Source organism: Telopea speciosissima, chromosome 5 (assembly GCF_018873765.1).
Source record: "Telopea speciosissima isolate NSW1024214 ecotype Mountain lineage chromosome 5, Tspe_v1, whole genome shotgun sequence".
NCBI classification, from domain to species: domain Eukaryota; kingdom Viridiplantae; phylum Streptophyta; class Magnoliopsida; order Proteales; family Proteaceae; genus Telopea; species Telopea speciosissima.
The window spans coordinates 9156145-9177233 of NC_057920.1; the positions used below are offsets into that span (position 1 = coordinate 9156145).

The 21089-nt window shown below is 39.4% G+C and overlaps 1 protein-coding gene across 1 annotated transcript in view; it reads right to left on the reverse strand.

The window, feature by feature from the left end:
• Window positions 1-2545: 2545 nt before the first annotated feature.
• LOC122662068 (probable serine/threonine protein kinase IRE4) overlaps window positions 2546-21089 on the reverse strand; it is a 57742-nt gene continuing 39198 nt past the window's right edge. Inside the window, exons 13-18 of the mRNA XM_043857629.1 lie at window positions 10283-10371; window positions 8697-8748; window positions 8511-8567; window positions 5932-6081; window positions 3327-3401; window positions 2546-2711 (exon numbers count right to left, since the gene is read on the reverse strand). Coding sequence (XP_043713564.1) covers window positions 2616-2711; window positions 3327-3401; window positions 5932-6081; window positions 8511-8567; window positions 8697-8748; window positions 10283-10371 — 519 coding nt within the window. The 3' untranslated portion in view covers window positions 2546-2615. The remainder of the gene's footprint in view (window positions 2712-3326; window positions 3402-5931; window positions 6082-8510; window positions 8568-8696; window positions 8749-10282; window positions 10372-21089) is intronic.

The following is a 21089-nucleotide window of genomic DNA, read 5'->3' on the forward strand; positions in this document are numbered from 1 at the left end:
GAAATTGTAGATGGGAGGCCATCTTCAGCATTGATGAGAACACAAAATCTGGCAAAGGATTCGACGATCAGCGCACATTGGTTTGCCAAGCACGCTAGCAATTCTTCTTAAGTGAACGATTACAGAACTGAAGGTTAAGACCATATAATCTGATCCACAGTGGTAATTGAGTATCCTCTTTCTTGGTGAGTGAAATATCCGGTGACCATGGACGAAGGATTAAAGGTCTCGCACCCAGAGACCAAGGACCTTCGTCGAGAATTTGGTGGTTTAATTCAGCGACTTGAAAATTAAAAATGAAAATCCCTGTTTTTCAAACCAGAAGACTTCAACGGCACCTATATGAGACCACTTATCCTTGACAAAACGTTTCGTAGCGGCAAAGGAGGGCTTAAGTCCAAACACATACCCAACCAGAGCCGCTTTCCAACGCTCTTTTTCTTGCAATAAATCATCCACACAGCAACGGGCAATTTCCGGTGCAATATATGGGATATCTTCAGCACCAGCACGGATCTGTCCACCCGGGAAGAGACTAGCCCATGTGGGAGCATTCTGTCCCTCCACCCTATCATTAACCGACATTGGATGAGGGGTACCTCCATTCTGGACCACCGGAAGAGGATCTCCGGTGGCCATGACAGATAAGTAACAAGGAACAAATGGGAACTTTTGTCGCCAGTAAGTTGCAGAGCGCCTTCTCTATTCTTGAAACCTTGGGCAGTAACCAACCAATTGGCTACTTGTAAGAGTACTTTTTAGTATTTCAAATAACTAACTAATAACCAATTAAGAAAGGGCATACTTTGTTATTAAGTATAATTCAGGGGGAGGGATTGCAACGATGCTTAGAGTGCAATTTCCAACTAATGAAGGAGTGGGCGATCAAATAGGCCAATAGGGCATCCTTTAATTCATATATTTTTTTTTCTTTAACCACTTTGTTTCGATATGCACAGTTTTTTAAAGGTTTTTTTTGGGGGGGAAGGAGGGAGGTGAGGAAGCTGGGGAAAGACACCCGAATTCAGCATAAAATCCTAACATTTGATATGTATTTGAAAAATGTGCATGAAAATTTCAACTTTTAGGAATGACATAATGGTAAATCACTTTCAAAATATTTAAATTTTTTTTTTTTATTAGCTTCTCCATGGTTTTTTATTTTTTCCTTAGATTGTAGATATCAGATATTTGGATGGTAATGTGCCAAATTGCTCTTTTTAGTTTTTACCTCATAAAAGTAAATCATAAACTGGACCTGCATTATGATAATCCAGGCAACAGCGAGTCAACTCGTACCAATCGTTTAGCCGAGGCAGTTTGCTACATTAGACCAGTCAATGGTGGACTATGATCCTCTTCAAGAGAAGGCACACCAGCACAGAGAAGGTAGAGGCCAATGTTGAGCTATGATACTATCACAAAAGGTGCTGCTACAACAAAACCCCCTTTGTTTTTAACCATATCCCTTGAATTGATCCATAAATGGGATGCAATCAATTATCAGCTATACTAAACTATCGATGGTTATTAAACAATCCCCCACCCTCCACACGTTGGGCTCCTTTGTAGCGTGACCAAGAGTGTAGCACACATCCAACGGCCCACAGTGCTTGGACATGCAGCCCAACACCCTACCTGTGTGTTGGGCTGCGTGCCCAAACACTGCGGGCCATCGGATGATGCGCTACATTTCCTGTCGAGTTACAGAGGACTCAAATCCCACCTGCCACCTTTCATCCCCCACCAAAAAAAAATAAAAAAATAAAAAGTAAAGTACAGAATAGGAAAAAGAAACCACATACCCAAACAGGCACAGGAAATGGATAACACGGCTAGGTTGAAAGTAACAGGAATTTGATAAGCTGTTAACTCAAGATAATTAGCATTTCAATTGGGAGATTAGATTCTCACTGAAAGCAACTAATTCCTATATCTCAATAGAAATCAAACTCTCACAAAATTAGGTGGAGATCTCAATTCCTATCAGACAAGGGCATTGAAGCACCTTACATGGATTCAATTACCAATATGCACAAGTAAATATATTATACAATATACAACAACTCAGCCTTATCCAAACTAAATAGGTCGGCTTAAAAACATTATCCAGTATAAATCACTATAATTCCCAACTGTTTAAATATTTGCAATAAGGTAAAAGACTGGGCACACCGCTGGTATACAGCAAGATAGACCACTGTGTCTATCTCTTTCCCCTTTGAAATGACTCCCTGTCCCTACTGTACAGATGCCCCGTCCTGCATTCCCACTGGCCCACTAACTTACCGCATGCGGCAGTGTGCCTATCCCTCTACCAATAAATAATAAATCATTGGCAGTTCTTAGAGGAGTGTCAGATCATGAAAGATTGCATATGCTTTCTGATTCATTAATAGGAATGGAAAAGCAGGACATGTTTTCTCCCACTTGTTATTGATCTCTTTTTATTTTCTTTTACCACCAAACCCCACCCACCCACCCCCCCCTCCCCCCCAAAAAAAACCAAAAAATGCCCTCTTCCTTGTTTAATGTTTCTATGGAAAAATACAGTAATGACTAAAAAGAGAAGAAATACAAAGACACAACTTCTGCACTACAAAAGCAATTTACTATCAATTAGGACCTCTTGCAGGGGATGAGCACTTTGACGTGTCTTTTCCACTTTGTAAGAGCACATCATAATTAATTGTTGCTAATTGTGATAAATTCTGCAAAGACAATATTTTCATCAGTAGTAATCAAAATTATCTTTTTCTGGGTACAAGACAACAGGGTGTGTTTCAGTGAACTATACCAACCCTATTAAAACAGTGCTCTTGACCCAATCCCCACCCTGTCAAACATGCATGGTGCTCACAATTTTTCAAAGAAATAGCAGGGCCCTAGGGTATCATAAATACCACCAATCCTACCCTAATAAGGATCATATAGTACCCTAACCAATAGAGGAACAGCAGGGTGAGGCAAGGCTCTTTGACCTGCTCCATTTCCTTCTGGAAAATCTGGAGCTACATTAACGCTGCAACACAAGCACATTATCTGAAGATCTATCTAGACAAGTAAGAGTGTTGGACAGAAGCTGAACCGACAATGTTGACAACAGTATATGCAGAAATCCCAAATCTGAATCATCTTAATAACTTCGACATGCATATCTTGGACTGAATTGATTGATCTAGCATCATTGGAATATCACCCTTTTAAAATCAACTAGACCAAGCTTTGACAGCATAAGTGCCATCGAGCACAAATTTTATTAAATGTTCTTGAACTAAATTGTTTAATGATTTCCCATTCTTTTTGAAGAGATGGACAAGCCTTACCTTGAAAGAGAAATTAATCAATGCAAAGTTTAGAGGGGATGTTTCAAACTCAGCGAGGTCACCACATTCATCTGCCTGTGAAGTAGAAGAAAGATCGTCAAATCTAGCAGATTGATATTTACTTCAGAATTGCTGGAACAGATATTTAAGTAACATTGCAAGAGAATTGTTTATGATTAGGCTGGCCATATTAAAACAAAAGTAATTCATCAAGAGCAACCGAAGTAATGAGTTCGACCAAAGTCTGAACAAATGACAAACTATTAATGCAACACTATTCAACCCAGCAGTTACCCATGGGTTGAACCAGCAACACACCACCAGGTGGCAAAACGAATGGGTAAATGGGGCCAGGTTTCAGAAATTTGGATGCGAGAGATTTCTCCCACCTTACCAAGTAGCAGGAAGGTGTAGGGTTATGGACAATGAGATAAATCATTATAGATGAAAGAACACCAATAAACAAGAGACTGAGATACAAAAAACAATATAGTTTGATTGCATTCATTGATAAATATCGAATCTTGTAAGGAAGATAGGGATCTGATCAAGGACTGAGTTTCTTGAACTGAATTCAAGAATAAAAGAACAATTACTTAAAAGGTATGAATTCAAGAAACCGTTACGATTTGATAAATTGCAAGATTTGGAAAAAAATGACCGAAAACATAAAAGATTTGAGGGGCTAGATAGGCCAACTCAATTGGAAAAAAACCTGACCTGGATAGGGATTCGCAGAGACCAAAAGTATTAGGAAATTTTAACAGCCACTCACATAAATAAACAGCAGCAACAATATAACTTAGTTTAACCAACTGGACTTCAAAGGCAGTGGTCTTCCTGGATGGCCCACCGAGGAAGGCCCGAGGTCCCATGATCACACAAAGTTTCAAGTCAGATGGAATTGGCCCAGTGGCAAAATAAAGTTTTGAAAATCCAGTGGGAAAAAAAAAGTGAACCCATGAAAATGATTGAAAAGAACGGACATCTGAAATATGAGGGAAAAGGCCTACAAATTGGAGGATATACGATTTAATTTGAGTCTGAAAGTCAACATGTGGCTAACCCATTCCGATCCCTAAATATCCAAGAGTCGGAATTGTCACATCATCCCTCCACGTGGCACAACCAGGTGAACCATCAAGTAAATCCGTTCCTTGAGACCAATTCAGTAAAACTGTTGCCAGTTTTCTCATAAATTCCTAACATAATGATGCAGGTCGATCAGATTTGATGGAAGACCTGATTAGCCTGCAAGTAATTGGCCCACGAAAGAAATGAAAGAGATTCCGATCTGACATCTAGATATGGGCCAGATCTGAATGCAGATTTTACGGGTTGATTTTGATCTAATGGTTGATACGGCTAGATCTGAATCTAGATCTAATGGTTCAGATTAATGAGGAATAATAACAGATATTAATATCTGAAATTCCAAATTTACTCTTTAAGGAATGACCAATCATGATTAAGATATCGATGGATGGATTGATGGCAGTGAAAATAAGGAAAGAGAGGGGGAATAGGACAGGTAATATTGTGAGAGGGAAGAGATCAAATCTCCTTAAAATAGGATTTGTAATTAATAAGTTAATAGAAGAGAAGAAGAAGAGAAAGGGAAAAAACTTCCTACCGTGGGAATCGAGAAAGAGAAAAATAATGAGCGTAGAGATTTGAAGAGAAAAAGTAATGAGAGAGTAACCATGAGGTGCGGACGAGAGAGGAGTCTCTTACCATTTACCAAGTTAAGAGAAGAGAGTAAAACCAGCAAGGCACTCGATTTAAAAAGATATCCATTTAACTCCAAATTGTAGGCGGGGGTAGATACATATTTGTAATTTTAAGTTTCAACATTCCTAAATTCACTCCCATAAGGACTCCTTATTACTCTCTTACTCTAAATGAACACTAAAATTAATAAAATTCTTACTAATCTAAAATAACTAACAATAGGACTCTTGTATAGCTAAGATAAGCTTTGACTCTAAACATGGGACCACCAATAAAAATAATATTTTTCATGAAACCCCTTAAACCCCCACTTTTGGGCTTTATAATTCAACTCATCACAATAATAACACCCAAAAAACTAAGGCCCAACCTAAACGTATACTAAAACCTCGCCCAAATTTAAACGGGGCCTGCATTACATAACATCTAATTATCCAGGCCTATATTAAGCTAACAGATATCAGTTAGTAGACATCATACTCTAACTAGAAATCTTAAGTTGACTAATCTGATCTCTGATTCCTATTTTGGCTATAGAAAAATAAAAGAAATACAGACAAAAGTAACATCAAGTTAGTGTGAACCACTTAAACCTATTATTATGTTTTATAAACCAGAGCATTAAAATAAAAAACCCAAAGCCCATTAATTTGAACCCAAACAACCAACTTATTAAATTCTTCCCCTCTTCACTTGAGAAATCCTCCCGTGAGGAGGAAAGTGGATTTATTGTAACTATTTGATCTGCATCATGTGATCTATTATGTAACCCACCTCAGGAAAAAAATTCAACACCAATTAAATTAAAGAGAGATTATCCTCATATGTTGTTTAATCATGTTAAGAAGTTGGTTCATACATTAAATGTACTCACCTCAACTCCAGTGTCTGAGTGAGAATCAGTTGTATTAGAGGCAGAATCACTGCAGTTTTGGTCCTCTTGTATCCCGTTAGAAATTTGAGAAAACCTTGACATGAAATAGCTTGTGTCATCTGCACCCTCAGGGTTTGGTAAGAAGACAGACTGAGGAAAAAAACGAAAAATGAAAGTCAGGTGACAAGAAAAATGAGATTTTTTTTAAAACTTTTTTTTCTTCCTCTTTCTAAAGAAGAATCAAACTGAAAGAGAATATGCATAAGTAAGAAATAATGAACTCTCAATACAAATACACCAATGATTTTCAAATAATTAACTTCAACTACACTAAGAAGATGATATGATTTTCCGCATCTTTTGGGAATGCAGATGCAAAGTCTCAACCAAGCAACATTAAGGGTGTTATGATGAACTGGACAGATTGCAATACAATGAAGAAAAGTATTATGCCAACATTTCCTCTATCTAGCCATCTAGGTGAAGCTTTTCTGTCAAAGCATGAGTCATTAACTCAGTTTTTACTACCTCATCCAATGTTCTTTCAGGTATGCTCCCCTTCTGTTTCAAAGCCCTCAATTTAGACCAAGTTACTCCAGCCATTTGTACAGTCATTGGTCTATGTTGCAAATGACCATATCATCTCAATTGACCTTCCCTCATCTTTCCATACAGAGTACCCACTAAGTTCCCATACATTTTTTTAGACTTGGGTCCAATCAGCCTTTTGTCATATCATTATTATACAGCTCCAATATGAAGTTCAGGTACTTTTGGAACATTTAATACTGTACATATTTCAATAGTTTGATTGGATAGAATCCTTTAAAAACTTGATCCAAAATTGTCAATTAGGAATGTATCAAAAGTAAATAATTCTTAGATGAACTTTTTGTGGTTCATTTATTCCATACTGAAATATTTGTATCACATCTTCAGTCCATGAAATCAAATGATACCCAAACTATTCCTGTCATGTTTTCAAGGTTGATGACCCTGATTGGGATCAGGATTGGATGGGACCGATCGGATCTGTAATGGATTAGCTGATTGAATGTGTGGATTGACTGATCCACCCTGGATCAGATCAGTATTGCTCAGGAATGATCCAAAATCTAATCTCAATCCTTAATCCTCAGGCTCGTTGGCATTGTAAACCAGGATAGTAATCCTGATCAGGATTCCATAGGATCCAAGGTGGGTGAATTTGGAATAGAATCCTGGATTTAAATCCTAGGATTCAGATACAGAAAACGATCCAGGTCCAGAATAAGGTCTCAACCCCTATCCAGATCCTGTTCTGGTCTATAGGTGGGATTTCAATCCCAGGAATCTACATTAATTATAAATATTGTGCCTCCCCCCGCCCACCCCCCACCCCCCAAAAAAAAAATAAAAAATAAAAAAATAAAAAATACTCAATATAGGGAAGTGATATGACTGACAGAAGGGCAATATTATTTGGATTTCTTTTTTTTTTTTGGTAAATACCATTTGGATTTCAATAGCACCCAAATGAATTTCTCAATCACAAGGACTAAGATTCATGTATAGCATATTGTACATCAAAACTATCCTACATCAGGGAATCTTGTATCCTGGAAACAGGATCCAGGATTACGTGCCAAACAGCTCAAGTGATTACATTCTGGATTTTTGCTATATGCTGAATTGCAAAATATGGTCTTCACACTCATCACAACATCCTCATTTCTTATGGTATCTGGACATTGGAAAATAGAATCAAAACCACATCTAACAAGTGCGCACACTGACAGTTAGGTCTTTTCTGTCCTTTACAATATGTAATTTTCACTTATTAAAGAACAGTTTTTTTTTTTTTTAAGGGGGAGGGACTTGAAGAAATTACTAAGAGTGCCACACAATCTACAATAATAACTACCCTTAAAAATATATAATAATGTAAATTGCACAAGCAGATATAAAATACTTTGACCTCTTTGATCACATATGTAGAATGGTTTACAATGTGATATGCATTAAATATTATAAAATACAAAAATATAAATTTGTATAACCTTTTTTTCTTTAGTGTCCTATTATTAATTGGGAATTGGGATTCACTGAGTCAGACACCTTGTTCCAGGTCGGATTAGCACATCTGCACCCACATTCATGCACCGTAGCTCATCTATGTCACACACTCACAGTCATTCCATATAAGTCAGGTTTCTTAATTTCCAACATTCTGTTCAATAGCATGACTTGTGTTGCATGATAATTCAAATGATGACCATCATTATTTCCTCATAACAACTAATTATTACGAATATCTAGCATCAAAAGACAGATTTCTGAGCTGATCTAATCATATTTCTGCTTCTATATAAAATGATGATCTACCTTAAAGAAATCACCGTTGGGCCAGAAAACTAGGCACATCTACCTACTTCAGATCCATTCTGAGATTGAAATGATAACAAATTTATTTGTCACAGTCAACAATGATCTAGTAGTTGATTAAAGGGAACTACCACTGGAAGGCTTGAATTCAAGATTTTCTGATTTTCCACAAAACCAGTATACCGTACAAGAGCATTACTAGCGCACATCCCTACCTTCTGTAAGGCAACGGTGTCCCAATTGATTCCCTTGAAGAATGGATGCACTTTTACCTGTAACAAAGTCCAAACAGTGAATGAAAACTGCAGCATATTATTCATTTTATTTCAAGACTACAGGGTGCAGTGGCGAGACAAGTATGTTGGTGACCAATGCAAGATACACTGATGGTGGAAGATGACCTCTGGGGCTCCATTTGCTCCTAGGCGCTGGTCTGGGTTGTGAGAAAGAAACCTGCAAGAATAAAATATTCAAAACAGTAAAATAAACAACACTATATATTGAAGATGTATTCTGTAGTATATCAAAATCAAGAGAAACTAATGGAGCAGTGTGGGAGATTCGAAGGATCATCTACCATCAATATACAAGTGTGATTCACAATAAAATGTTGGACCTAAGCAGGGATTGATTCTATTTGTGTCCATTATCGAATACCCAAAAATGTATGAATACATGAAGGTTAGGAAGTATCAAATCATAAACCTCACACTCAAGTGCCCAACCCAAACCCAACCTATTGGCACCCCAGCCCTTATCTTAAAGTTCACAAATCAATCATAGTTTTCACACCAATATTAATGAAAATATGCAGGAAGTGAACAATATCAAGCAAATGACAACCAAAGGTGACATTCTGTCACTGAATCTTCATGTCCATTTATGATCCAACCACATTCTCCCTTCTTCTGGCCACCGCCTTTCTCTTCTAATTTGTTTTATTACTGAACAGGACTCTCCCTGTAGTCTTGCAAACAAGGTATCAAGTGTCTGACAGTCGGTATCAAACAGCATATCAGGAAGCTGGATACGAGAAACATCTCAGAGACATATCAGAGAGACGCTAAGAGGTGCTGGATACGCTTAAGATATGCATTTATACATGCAAAGCAGTGTTTTTAAGCATAATACAAAAATAAACAATAAATAATGATAACATGTCATTAAAGCATGTTGCTACAAGTCAAGAAGATTCAAATTTATTCCGCAGCAAATTTTTTTTATTCAAATCATCAATGGCAAGTACAATAACATATTAATAGGTAAAAAGTAATAAGAAGCATACTGAACATGTAAATATAGACAAACCATACATATTATTAATTACTTGGGTAAAGGTTTCCTACAAGATCTACTTATGAAGCTTTACTGAAATGGCCTTAAAAGTCTTAAACATTGAAAATCAGATGGGGCCCAGTTTTTTGTGGACAGGTATACTCATAGGCCCCTTTCTCACATGTCAAATTTCAGCCCAATCAGAGTTTACCATATGACAAAATAGAGCTTGAAAATCCAGGACCATGGGCGAGTGCATAGTGTTGGTCGGACCGTTGGAGTACCATAGGCATGCATAGATGTACATGGGGATGCATGCCAATATATGGAAGGGTATTTGATTGAATTAGGCTCTGAAATTTAACATGTTGCTAACCCGGACCATGTCCTCTCTATCCAACAATTGGAATTACCATATTACCTATCCACGTGGCTCAAAATGGTGGGACCAGTGGACCGCTTAGGTAATTATTTTCTATTATGGAACTAATTTTGTGACTAGATTCCTTTGGGGCAACTAATTTATCATATCAGCATTGTCTCCTAAGGTGAGAACTGTGTGAGTCAGACTGTTATGGTGTGTACGTATCAATACTTATTATCATGTTACAACATTGGCAAACCCAAATCCTTATGGGACAAGCTAGGCAAATAATTAGAAACACGGACAGAAACACAAGTCTAAAAAATTACCACTGCTGTTGTAACTGACCTGTTAATCAAGTCTTGGGCCTCAAATGAAATATCACTTGGAACAGAAGGCCAAGGGATTTTCCCGTTTAGGATGTTCTCAAAAATTATCTGTGCAGCCAAGAAAAAGTGGAAAGGTTAATGAAGCATCCAGTCCCTTGTTCTGTCCAACAAAAGGCTACAAACAGAAACATCAGTCCATACTCCACAATGGTACATCATTAGAAGAAAACTTGGAATATCGATTAAATAAAGTTGCCTAATAAAGAAATAGAAAAAACTCAATGACATTTTAACATGACATATTGCACAGCATCAATTAATAGTTAGTATCATAGTTCTTGAAGCTGGACAGGAGGTTGAACTGAAAAAGGCTGTGGTTCCCCTTTTTTTCCAGTTTTTCAGCTGTTCTGATGCAAAACCAAAGAAAAAACCGGGAATACTGCAAACCCAAAAATATGGCACTTCTGTTTTTCCAGTTTGACTGCTGGTTTGATCCAGTTTTAAAAATTATGGTTAGTACAATGACCAGAGTATGACACATCTAAATTTTTTATATGCCTGCCACTAAAGACATTATCATCCATACGGATCAACTTCTACACCTTTCATAAAGACATTATCATCATCATCATTATTGGTGAAAATGCTTCCTCATCCAGCTGACAAGGAAGGCATTCGTCACCGGGATGTAATCTTTGATCCCCATTGAGGACTGACACGGTCAATCTGACCATTGTAGTTAAGGCATCCCTTGGATTATGTGTAAATTCATGGCTCATTTCAATCAAATGCCCCCCTCTTAAATTTCTCTTGTGAATTTTTCCGTCATCAAATAAGTAATGGAATGATGTTATAGTTCTATACTTCTACCCATAGTTTGCCATTTGTTAGATTCCCAAGCCAAACTCAATCATATGTCCACCTATTGAACCTTTCCCAGCTGTCCAATCTCAACCAAAATTGATCTCTAAATTGCACCACATGCTGTAACTAGTAATGCTTTTGGATAGAAAACACCAGAAAAAAATTGGATACCGACTAATCTGTTACACAACAGATATTTAGGTCCTCATAGTGAAGACAAGAAAGGCATTCCTCGCTTACCATATATATATATATATATATATATTTTTTTTTTTTGGGGGGGGGGGGGGGGGAAGGTGGGGCTGGAATAATAATAGAATACTATTATATTAAAACATAAATAACTGAGTAATACTTAAAATCTAGTAGAATGCCACATACAATTTAGGCTTCTGAAGGAAATGACTTATTTATGCTCCATTGAGGAGATAAACTGATAAACATTACGATTTCTAGGTTCCTCTTTGAACTCTGAAGTACAAAAAGAAAAAAAGGGCAACTAGTCCACTTACAATGCCTACCTAGTACATGTCAAGCGACTGTACCCTAATGCAGTTGAGAGAGTCGTTGATAGTCAAGTTGATCAACTAGTTGTCACCACGGAAACATTTAAGTGGTCTGATGGTGCTCAAAGACTGCAAACAACTTCAGATAAGGCACCAGCGAGGTGAAATTTACTGCGATATGCATGAGCCTTGAGCTGTTTGAGCCTTCAAAGTTATGGTACTAAGTTCTTTCTAGAGCTGTCCCTCAAGGTAGCCTCAAAGGTGCAATTCCCCACACCTTTTGAACTTCTACTAGTAAGGAATAAAGCAGAACTCTAGATATAATTAGCCTGCTCAAGTTACCAAGTCATAATCAGAACTACAAGTAACGTATCTGATAGGATCATGAAGGAAATCCTCAGTTTGGATCCTAGTTGACCACTTGTCCTACTTTGATTTCCCTATTTTTGCTAGGAGAAACAAGATGGACGATGTTGCAGGGAGAAGTTGGGAAAGGTAGGATGAGATTGCAAGTGTAACTCACAGTTAATTTCGAGGATTTACCAACCTCCCAATTATGGCTAAGAGTCTTAATGCAATTAAACTCCTTTTTCCTATTCCAACTTTACATTGTAAATACATGAGATAAAAATACTAAAATGTAAGAGACTCCCACGTTCACAAAAATTACTCCAAACTAATCTCCTAAAGACTTGGTATAACCCAATAAACTAAAAGTCTAGATCTCCTAATGAAGACACATGCACAACCCATAGTTCTAAAACTTGTCTCGACTCGGTGAGATCTCGGCGAGTTTCTTGGTTTTTTGAGAAACCGAGACAAGATGGCATACGGTACATAAAAGTGCAATATCTCACCGAGATCTCGGATCTCGGGTTGACCCATGGAAATGACCCTTCTACTATGTATTTACTTACCTAACTCGACAGAACTCGACATATCTTGGCGAGATCTCGGGTTGACCCATGGAAATGACCCATCTACTATGTATTTACTTACCTAACTCGACAAAACTTTTATATGCTTGCTGTGGAGCACTATATGCAACATTACAACAACACTGTGTCATGGGAAGACTATGTGACACTAGCAGGGACTGAATACTTGATTCAAAGTCATTTTATGTGATGATAGTTGTAACACTGTTAAATAGTTTGATGTATCACTTTAACATTTCTAATTCTTATTTAAGTTGTTTAGCTATTAATTGAATGTTTTGCTTGCTTTCTATTACTAAATTATGTGTAGAGTAGGGTATTTTAGTATGTCATCGCCTACCAACCTATGGTCCGAATTGAAACTCATATTTGGGCTTTGTTTTTGCAAAATCTGATAGTGTCATTGTGTTTAAACGGCCTAAAATAGGCTGAATACAAAGTTTCAGACCCAAACTAGGTCTAAAACCCACCGAGTTGAGGCTGCGAGTCGAAAAAAAAAATGCACCAACTCGGCGAGATCTCGACTCGACGGTTTTTCCAAGGGCCGAGTTGGTATCGAGACCCGAGTTTTAGTACCTTGGCACAACCCCATAGCAACCCACTAAGTTGACTCTTTCAACTCTAACGTTTAACTAGGAATTCAAAAGTCTAATTCAAATAATAACCCCACTAAAATAGGAAACCAAGCCACTTAACATCCCTTCCCCTTAAGATCCGGCATCGTCCTCAATGCCAAAATCGAGAGTGCTTCTTCACCAATGATCCATTACCATGTCACAGTCATCCTTGTCTTCGCATCAAGCCTCAATTCAAAATAGCTTTGCAACGATGTTCAAGGAAGAACTTATCGTTGCAATTATAACACAGACCTTGGGCACGCTGCTCTTGCAATTCAACTTGGTCAATTTTTTTAACTGGAGTTGATGATCTGCTGACAGAATCTTCCTTGTTGTTCATAGGCACTGCTTGGGACTCATTGCGAGCTTCATACAATCTAGTCAAACCGATTGCAGATGATAGTGATGTAGGTTGTTTAGCCTGCATATCGGTTTTGACAGATTCTCACAGGCCACTGACGAATCAACTAACCTGTCAATCTTATGGAAGAAGCCCAACCTTGGAAAGGAGCCGTTCAAACTGGTTTTGGTAATCCCACACCGATCCATGTTGTTGCAATTTACTGAGTTCGCCGAAGAAGTCACAAAATTGGTTGGGGCCGAAACGTGCATGAAGTCCTTCCTTGAAATCTTCCCAAGTTATGGTGGGCGATTCTTGTTTCAGCAGTTAAAACCATAATTGGGCATCTCCTTCAAGGTGAAAAAACACCAAAGATACTCGGTCAACCGTAAGGATCCCCTGAAATTGAAAAAATTTGCCCTGCCCTGCAGAGTGGGATCATCTCCGCTATTGAAGCGTGGGAAATCCAATTTCACAAGCTTAGGAGCATATGACGATGAAGAGCCATTATGGTGCTAGCTGCCATTACCATTGCCTCGTCCTCTGTTAGCTCGGCTGCCTACATTTTCATTCACTTCTCGATTGGATTGGGTAGCTAGTTGGTCTATCCGGGCAGTCAGCTTCTCGATCATTTCTGTCATTTGGTTCATCATCTCCTTTTGGCTAGATGAAAAGACTGCACGACAATCTCCAGTTGCTCAACCCGCTAGTCCATCCCTAGGAGCTCCAATACCAAGCTGATAGGATCACAAAGGAAGTCCTCGGTTTGGATCCTAGTTGACCACTTGTCCTTCTTTGATTTCCCTACTTTAGCTAGGAGAAACAAGATGGATGATGTTGCAGGGAGAAGTTGGAAAAGGTAGGATGAGATTGTAAGTGTAACTCAAGGTTAATTTCAAGGATTAAACAACCTCCCAATTAAGACTAAGAGTCTTGATACAATTCAACTCCTTTTTCCTTTTCCAACTTTATATCTTAAATCCATGAGATAAAAAACACTAAAATACATGGATCGATGCGGAATTATCAAAACTAGTTTGAACGGCTCCTTTCCAAGGTTGGGCTTCTTCCACAAGCTAGACAGGTTAGTTGGTTCGTCAGTGGGTTACGAGAATCCATCAGAACCGATGTGCAGGTTAAACAACTCACATCACTATCATCTGCAATCGGTTTGGCTAGATTGTAAAAAGCTCGCAATGAATCCTAAGCAGTGCCTATGAACAGCAAGGAAGATTCTATCAGTAAATCATCAACTCCGGTTAAAAAATTAACCAAGCCGAATTGCAAGAGCGGCGTGCCCAGGGTCTGTGTTATAATTGCAACAATAAGTTCTTCCATGGACATCGTTGCAATAAGCTATTTTGAATTGAGGCTTGTTGCGAAGACGAGGATGATGGTGACGTGGTAATGGATCATGGGTGAAGAAGCATTCTCGATTTTGGCATTGAGGACAATGCTGAATCTTAGGGGGAAGGGATGATACGTGGCTTGGTTTCCTGTTTTAGTGGGGTTGTTATTTGAATTAGACTTTTAAATTCCTAGTTAAACGTTAGACAAGAAAGAGTCCACTTAGTTGGAAAAGGCAAAAGGAGTTGAATTGCATCAAGACTCTTAGTCTAAATTGGGAGGTTGGTTAATCCTCGAAATTAACCGTGAGTTACACTTGCAATCTCATCCTACCTTTCCCAACTTCTCCCTACAACATCATCCATCTTGTTTCTCCTAGCCAAAATAGGGAAATCAAAGAAGGACAAGTGGTCAATTAGGATCCAAACTGAGGACTTCCTTCGTAATCAGGATCTTTTAGTTATTTTAGCTATAAGCTCTCACAAAGATGGGCCAGAGTTAGTGGGGTGGTTCCAAATCATATCTTCAATTTTCTTTCTCTTTTATGGGGTGTGGTGGTGGTGTTTTGCAACAGAGGAGATTTTCATTATGGCATAATGCTTCTCCAATATAGACCACAATTTGCTGCTTATGCCTTCAAATCAATTGGAGGCAAGGGCAAACAAGTGATGCCTAACCATTTTCAAGATTAACAAAGATCTTATTGTCTTTTTATCAAAATAAAAGGGGGCCTAGATATAGACCTAGATGCCTTACAGAATCAATCTACTTTAGGTTGAAGATGAACCTTGGTGGATTAAGAACTACATAGGTTTCTCTTCAAATGTTTGGGATCAACAAGATCAGTGAAAAACCAGCATCTTGGAAGCTGCAGATGGCATCAACAACTAACCACTCATCATTGATTCTGGAAGAACGATATCATGAAGAATATCTAGCTGATGCCTTCTTGATAACCATTATCATGTTACCCTACTTTAAACTAAGACAATAGGAAAGGAAAACCTACCAAGGAAACAAATGTATAATTTTTGTCCACTAGCGACATACTGAAAGTTAGAAAACTTACTTTCTTCGGGTAAACCAAACTTCCTCTTCCCTCCCACCCAGGGAATAAGGAGTAAAATACTAAGATGTTCTACCCATTTCAATGAAATGCGGACAGGCGAACTCCACTGGTCCGACCTCAATCTCACCGAGCAATTCACACATGCTAAGCTCATCATGGATAAAGTAAAGCAACAAAGAGCATGGAATTTATGAACATTCAACACTAATGCTGTGATTTTGTAGACAACTGTGGACTGATTTAAAATTAGGGAAAGCTTGGATGATCTATTCATCCCAAGCACTCTTTATTTATAAGAGTAATAAAACAGTAAACATCTGTACGGTAGCAATGTGGGACTAAACCACATAATACAAAACTAATAAAATAACAAAGAAAAGAGGTCCAAAATACCCCCACGGTATTCTGGCTATATATCTAACACTCCCCCTCAAGTTGGAGCATATATATCATGCATGCCCAACTTGACTAAGATAGGATGAAACATCTTGCTACTCAGTCCCTTAGTGAACACATCAGCCAGTTGATCGAGAGACTTCACAAAAGGAACACAAATGAGGCCGGCCTCAAGCTTCTCCTTGATGAAATGCCGGTCAACCTCCACGTGTTTAGTACGATCATGCTGGACGGGGTTATGAAGCAATGCTAATGGCTGCTTTATTGTCACAATAAAGCATCATGGGAAGATGGACAGCAACACCGATATCCTGTAATAATCCTCTAAGCCACGAGTTCACAAATTCCTTGGGCCATCGCACGAACCTCGGCTTCAAGACTAGACCTGGCCACAACATTCGCTTCTTGCTACGCCATGTGACAAGGTTCCCACCAACAAAGGAACAAGAACCAGAGATAGATTTCCTGTCAGGAGAACCAGCCCAATCGGCATCAGTATAGGCTTCAATCTTAAGGTGACCCGTGGGAGATAGAAGGATTCCCTTTCCTGGAGCAGACTTCAAATACCTCAAAATACGACGGACTGCATCCATATGAGAGGAATAGGGATTTTCTTTGAGAAAGAAAGATGCCCTTTGAAGAGCGAGCAACTTCTATCCCTAGAAAATATTTCAGAGTACCAAGATCTTTGACTTCAAACTCACGGCCAAGGAGGAGCTTCAAATCCCTGATAGTATCACCATCCATAGTTGTCAGCGTCACGGCGATCCAAGTCGGTGGAAGGGTGTCACGTCGATATATCGACATGTCGCCCCCATGGCGTTGCCATGCGCAGCATGTCGACCATGTTTAATTTTTTATTTTTCGTATTTTTAATGTCATTTAGTATGGTATAATATATGTCCTATAACATCAAAAATCAACATGAAAGTGTACTACACTACTACTAATATACTATGCCACTATGGTTTAATTCATGAAAGTGTAACTAATATCCATTAGTGTATATGAAAGTATGAAAAATTGAAAATATAGATTAACCTATCAAATAATTGAAAGCAATAGTAAAAATCAAATGATAGGCTAACTGCTTCATCAAGCTTGATAGCAATAGTCTTTCTTTAGTGTATGTGATTTGGAGCAAAGCATCTAAGCTATTAAATGGTTTAAAAAAAAAATTTTAATTACTAACTTCTATCCCTGTAAAATATTTCGAGTACCAAGATCTTCGACTTACAAACTCACGCCAAGGAGGAGCTTCAAATCCTCGATAGTATCACCATCATTACCAGTGACCACAATATCATCCACATAGACTATGAGAAGAGTTACCTTGTCACCAACTCGTCTGATAAACAAAGTGTGATCAGCATTACTCTGCCTATAACCTGCTGAAATCATAGCCTTGTGAAATCTGTCAAACCATGCCCTAGGTGACTGTTTCAGCCCATAAAGTGCATGCTTCAGTCTACAAACCTTGCCCTTGGTCCTGTCATCAGAGAAGCCTGGTGGAATGTCCATATATACCTCCTCCTCAAGCTCCCCATGGAGGAAGGCATTCTTTACATCTAACTGTTGAAGATCCCACCCAAGATTTACAACACAAGATAATAGCACCCGGACAGTGTTGAGCTTCGCCACTGGTGCAAAGGTCTCCTGATAGTCAACTCCATAAGTTTAAGTGAACCCCTTTGCAACCAGACGTGCCTTATATCGATCCACCGAACCATCAGCCTTCTGTTTGACCACGAAGACCCATCTACATCCAACTGGTTTCTTTCCCGGAGGAAGAGTCACAAGCTCCCATGTATTATTTTTATGTAGTGCTCTCATTTCTTCCAACATTGCTGCCTTCCACTTTCCATCTGTAGATGCTTCCTGCCAAGTTTTAGGAATCGAAACAGAAGAAAGAGAAGATACAAAAACACGAAAAGATGGAGAAAGAGAACTATAAGAAACAACACGAGATATGGGATGTAAAGTACAAGTCCTAGTACCTTTGTGGTGAGCAATAGGTAGGTCGGAAGAAGAGGGATTACCAGGAGATGGAGGATCTGGATCTGGAGCCGGCAATTGGATGGGTATTGGTGCTAAAGTGGATTGCAACTGCCCTCTGTTGGTTCTACCCCTTGTGTAGGTGAGTATGTTGGAATTGTCAATTCTCTTCGAAATTCACCAATAGTTCTCTCGGACTGAGTCGCTCCCCCGAATAGGAACATTAACAACACTATTTTCTATGGTCTCCCCTCGTAAAGGATTCCCATTAGGTGAGGGAGGAACAGCGAGGAGGTTGGACATCATCCAAAGGAGGTTGGGCATCAGTCAAAGGAGGCTGGGCAGCAGCCGTGGGTGCCGTCAAAGGAGGTTGGACAGTAGCCAGAGGAACCTCTAGTGGAGGAATTTCAAAGGGCACATCTTCATTAGAACTCTCCCGTTGAAGAGGTGGTGAAGAATAATAAGAAAGGGTCTCATGGAAAACAACATCCATACTCACCAAGGTACGACGGGAAGGGGGATGGTAACACTTATAACCTTTCTGGGTTGGAGAATAACCCAAGAAAATACAACGAAGCCCACGAGGCTCAAGCTTGCCTGGAGATCTGGTATCCCTAGCATAACACACACACCCAAATACTTTGGAAGGGACAATAAAGGAGGAATGGCCCAGTAAAATATCAGAGGGGGTACGGGAATTAAGAACCCGAGAAGGGAGCCTATTGATGAGATAGGCGGCAGTGAGAACCGCATCCCCCCAATATTGAGAAGGAACATTCCTCGCAAACATCAAAGCCCGGGCCATTTCCAACAAATGGCAGTTTTTTCTTTCTGCCACACCATTCTGGGCAGGGGTATCAACACAACTAGTTTGGTGAATAATGCCATGATCAGCCAAATATTTTTGAAATTGTGATTCAGTAAACTCGGTTCCATTATCACTTCTCAATATTTGGAGAGTAGCCTGGAACTGAGTTTGAATCATCTTATGAAAATGCTGAAAACATGAGAAAACCTGATTTTTAGTGTGCAAAAGATATACCCAAGTGTTCCGAGAATGACAATCAATAAAAGAGACAAACCAGCGATGACTAGAAATAGAGGGCTTGCGACTAGGGCCCCAAACATCAGAATGTACCAAATTAAAACAAGAAGAATTCCTTTTATTTGAAATAGGATAAGTTGAACGTGTCTGTTTGGCCAGAACACAAGCCTCATAAAAAAAGTCATCCTTAGTATGTAGGGTGACCAAACTAGGAAATAAATGAGCTAAAATTCCTAAAGGGGGGTGACCTAACCGAGAGTGCCACTGGTAAAGTTCAGAAGAGACCAAGGAGTTCTGATGCAGCGGAGAAGGCAATGGTGGTGAAGAGAAGCGACCGTCATCAAGCAGGTACAAACCACCATGCACTTTACCCAATCCAATCGTCTTCCCAAAGTCCAGATCCTGAAACACACAATGAGATGGAAAAAAAGTGACTTTGCAGTTAAGATCACGAGTAATACTACTAATGGAAAGAAGGTTAGTAGTAAAATTAGGAATATGTAAAACAGAAGACAAGGGAAGAGAGGAAGTGCAGTTGATGAGTCCTTTTCTAGATATTGAAGAAAGGGACCCATCAGCCACTTTGACCTTATCTTTCCCAGAAGTGGGAGAATATCTGTGAAACAGACTAGAGGAACCGGTCATATGATCTGTAGCTTCCGAATCTATGATCCAAGGATGGGAAGCCACAGAAGCACAATGACCTACAAATGGAATACCTGACCGGACAAAGTGTGAACCTGAAGGAGCTGAGGAATTGGCAGTAGTTGATGTAGTAGAGGCAGCAGCAGCGGAAGTCCTGAGCATACGTAGGAGGGCCTGTAGATCATCCTGGGATAGACCAGTGTCAGTAGTAGGGGCTGCAGTAACAGTCTCAGTCTGATGGGCCTTGGTCTTTGTCTTTATCTTTGTCTTGGCAGCCCGTTTAGCTTCAAAATCAGCCAGTTTCCCATGAAGTTTCAGCACTTCTCTTTGTTGTGATAGGGTTTGTGGCAGTGCTCACAAACAACATCCCTAGAGTGAATCACCAAGAGAAGCAGTGCCACTAGGTACAGAAGGGGCCGGGGCAGCAGCCTTGAGAGCTGATCTATCAGTAATAGGCGGGTGCAACATGGCAGCCCTACAATTCTCCTCAGATGAAACCAATGCATAAGATTGTTCGAGTGTGGGAAAAGGCTTATGGCCCAACACTTGAACACGAATTGGATCATACTCCACATTCAAGCCAGCCAAAAAATCATAGACCCTGATCTTGTCCACATGCTTCTTATAGGAAGCAATATCAGCAACTATAGACGGGTGGAAGTCAGAGAAGTGGTCTAATTGCTGCCACAGACTGCGTAGAGTAGCATAGTACTTCGAAATTGAAAGTTCACCTTGAGTGGTATGGAGGACCTTCTGCCTAAGTTCATATACCTGGGCATCATTGCCAAGCTGCCCGTAGGTTTCCTTGCAAGCAGCCCAAATCAGTGCAGTGTCTAGAAGAAGAAAGTTATGCGCAAATCAGTAGTCATTGAACCAATTAAGTAGGACATGAGAACACCATTATTAGCAAGCCACCTGTCCTGAGCAGGGCCTGGGGCAGTAGGTTGAACACTAGTGCCATTAATATGGCTGGTGAGACCACGGCCAGCAATGGCAAAAGAGGCAGATCTGGACCATAAAAGGTAATTCGAGCCATCAAGTTTAATAGGATTTGGTGTGAAGCT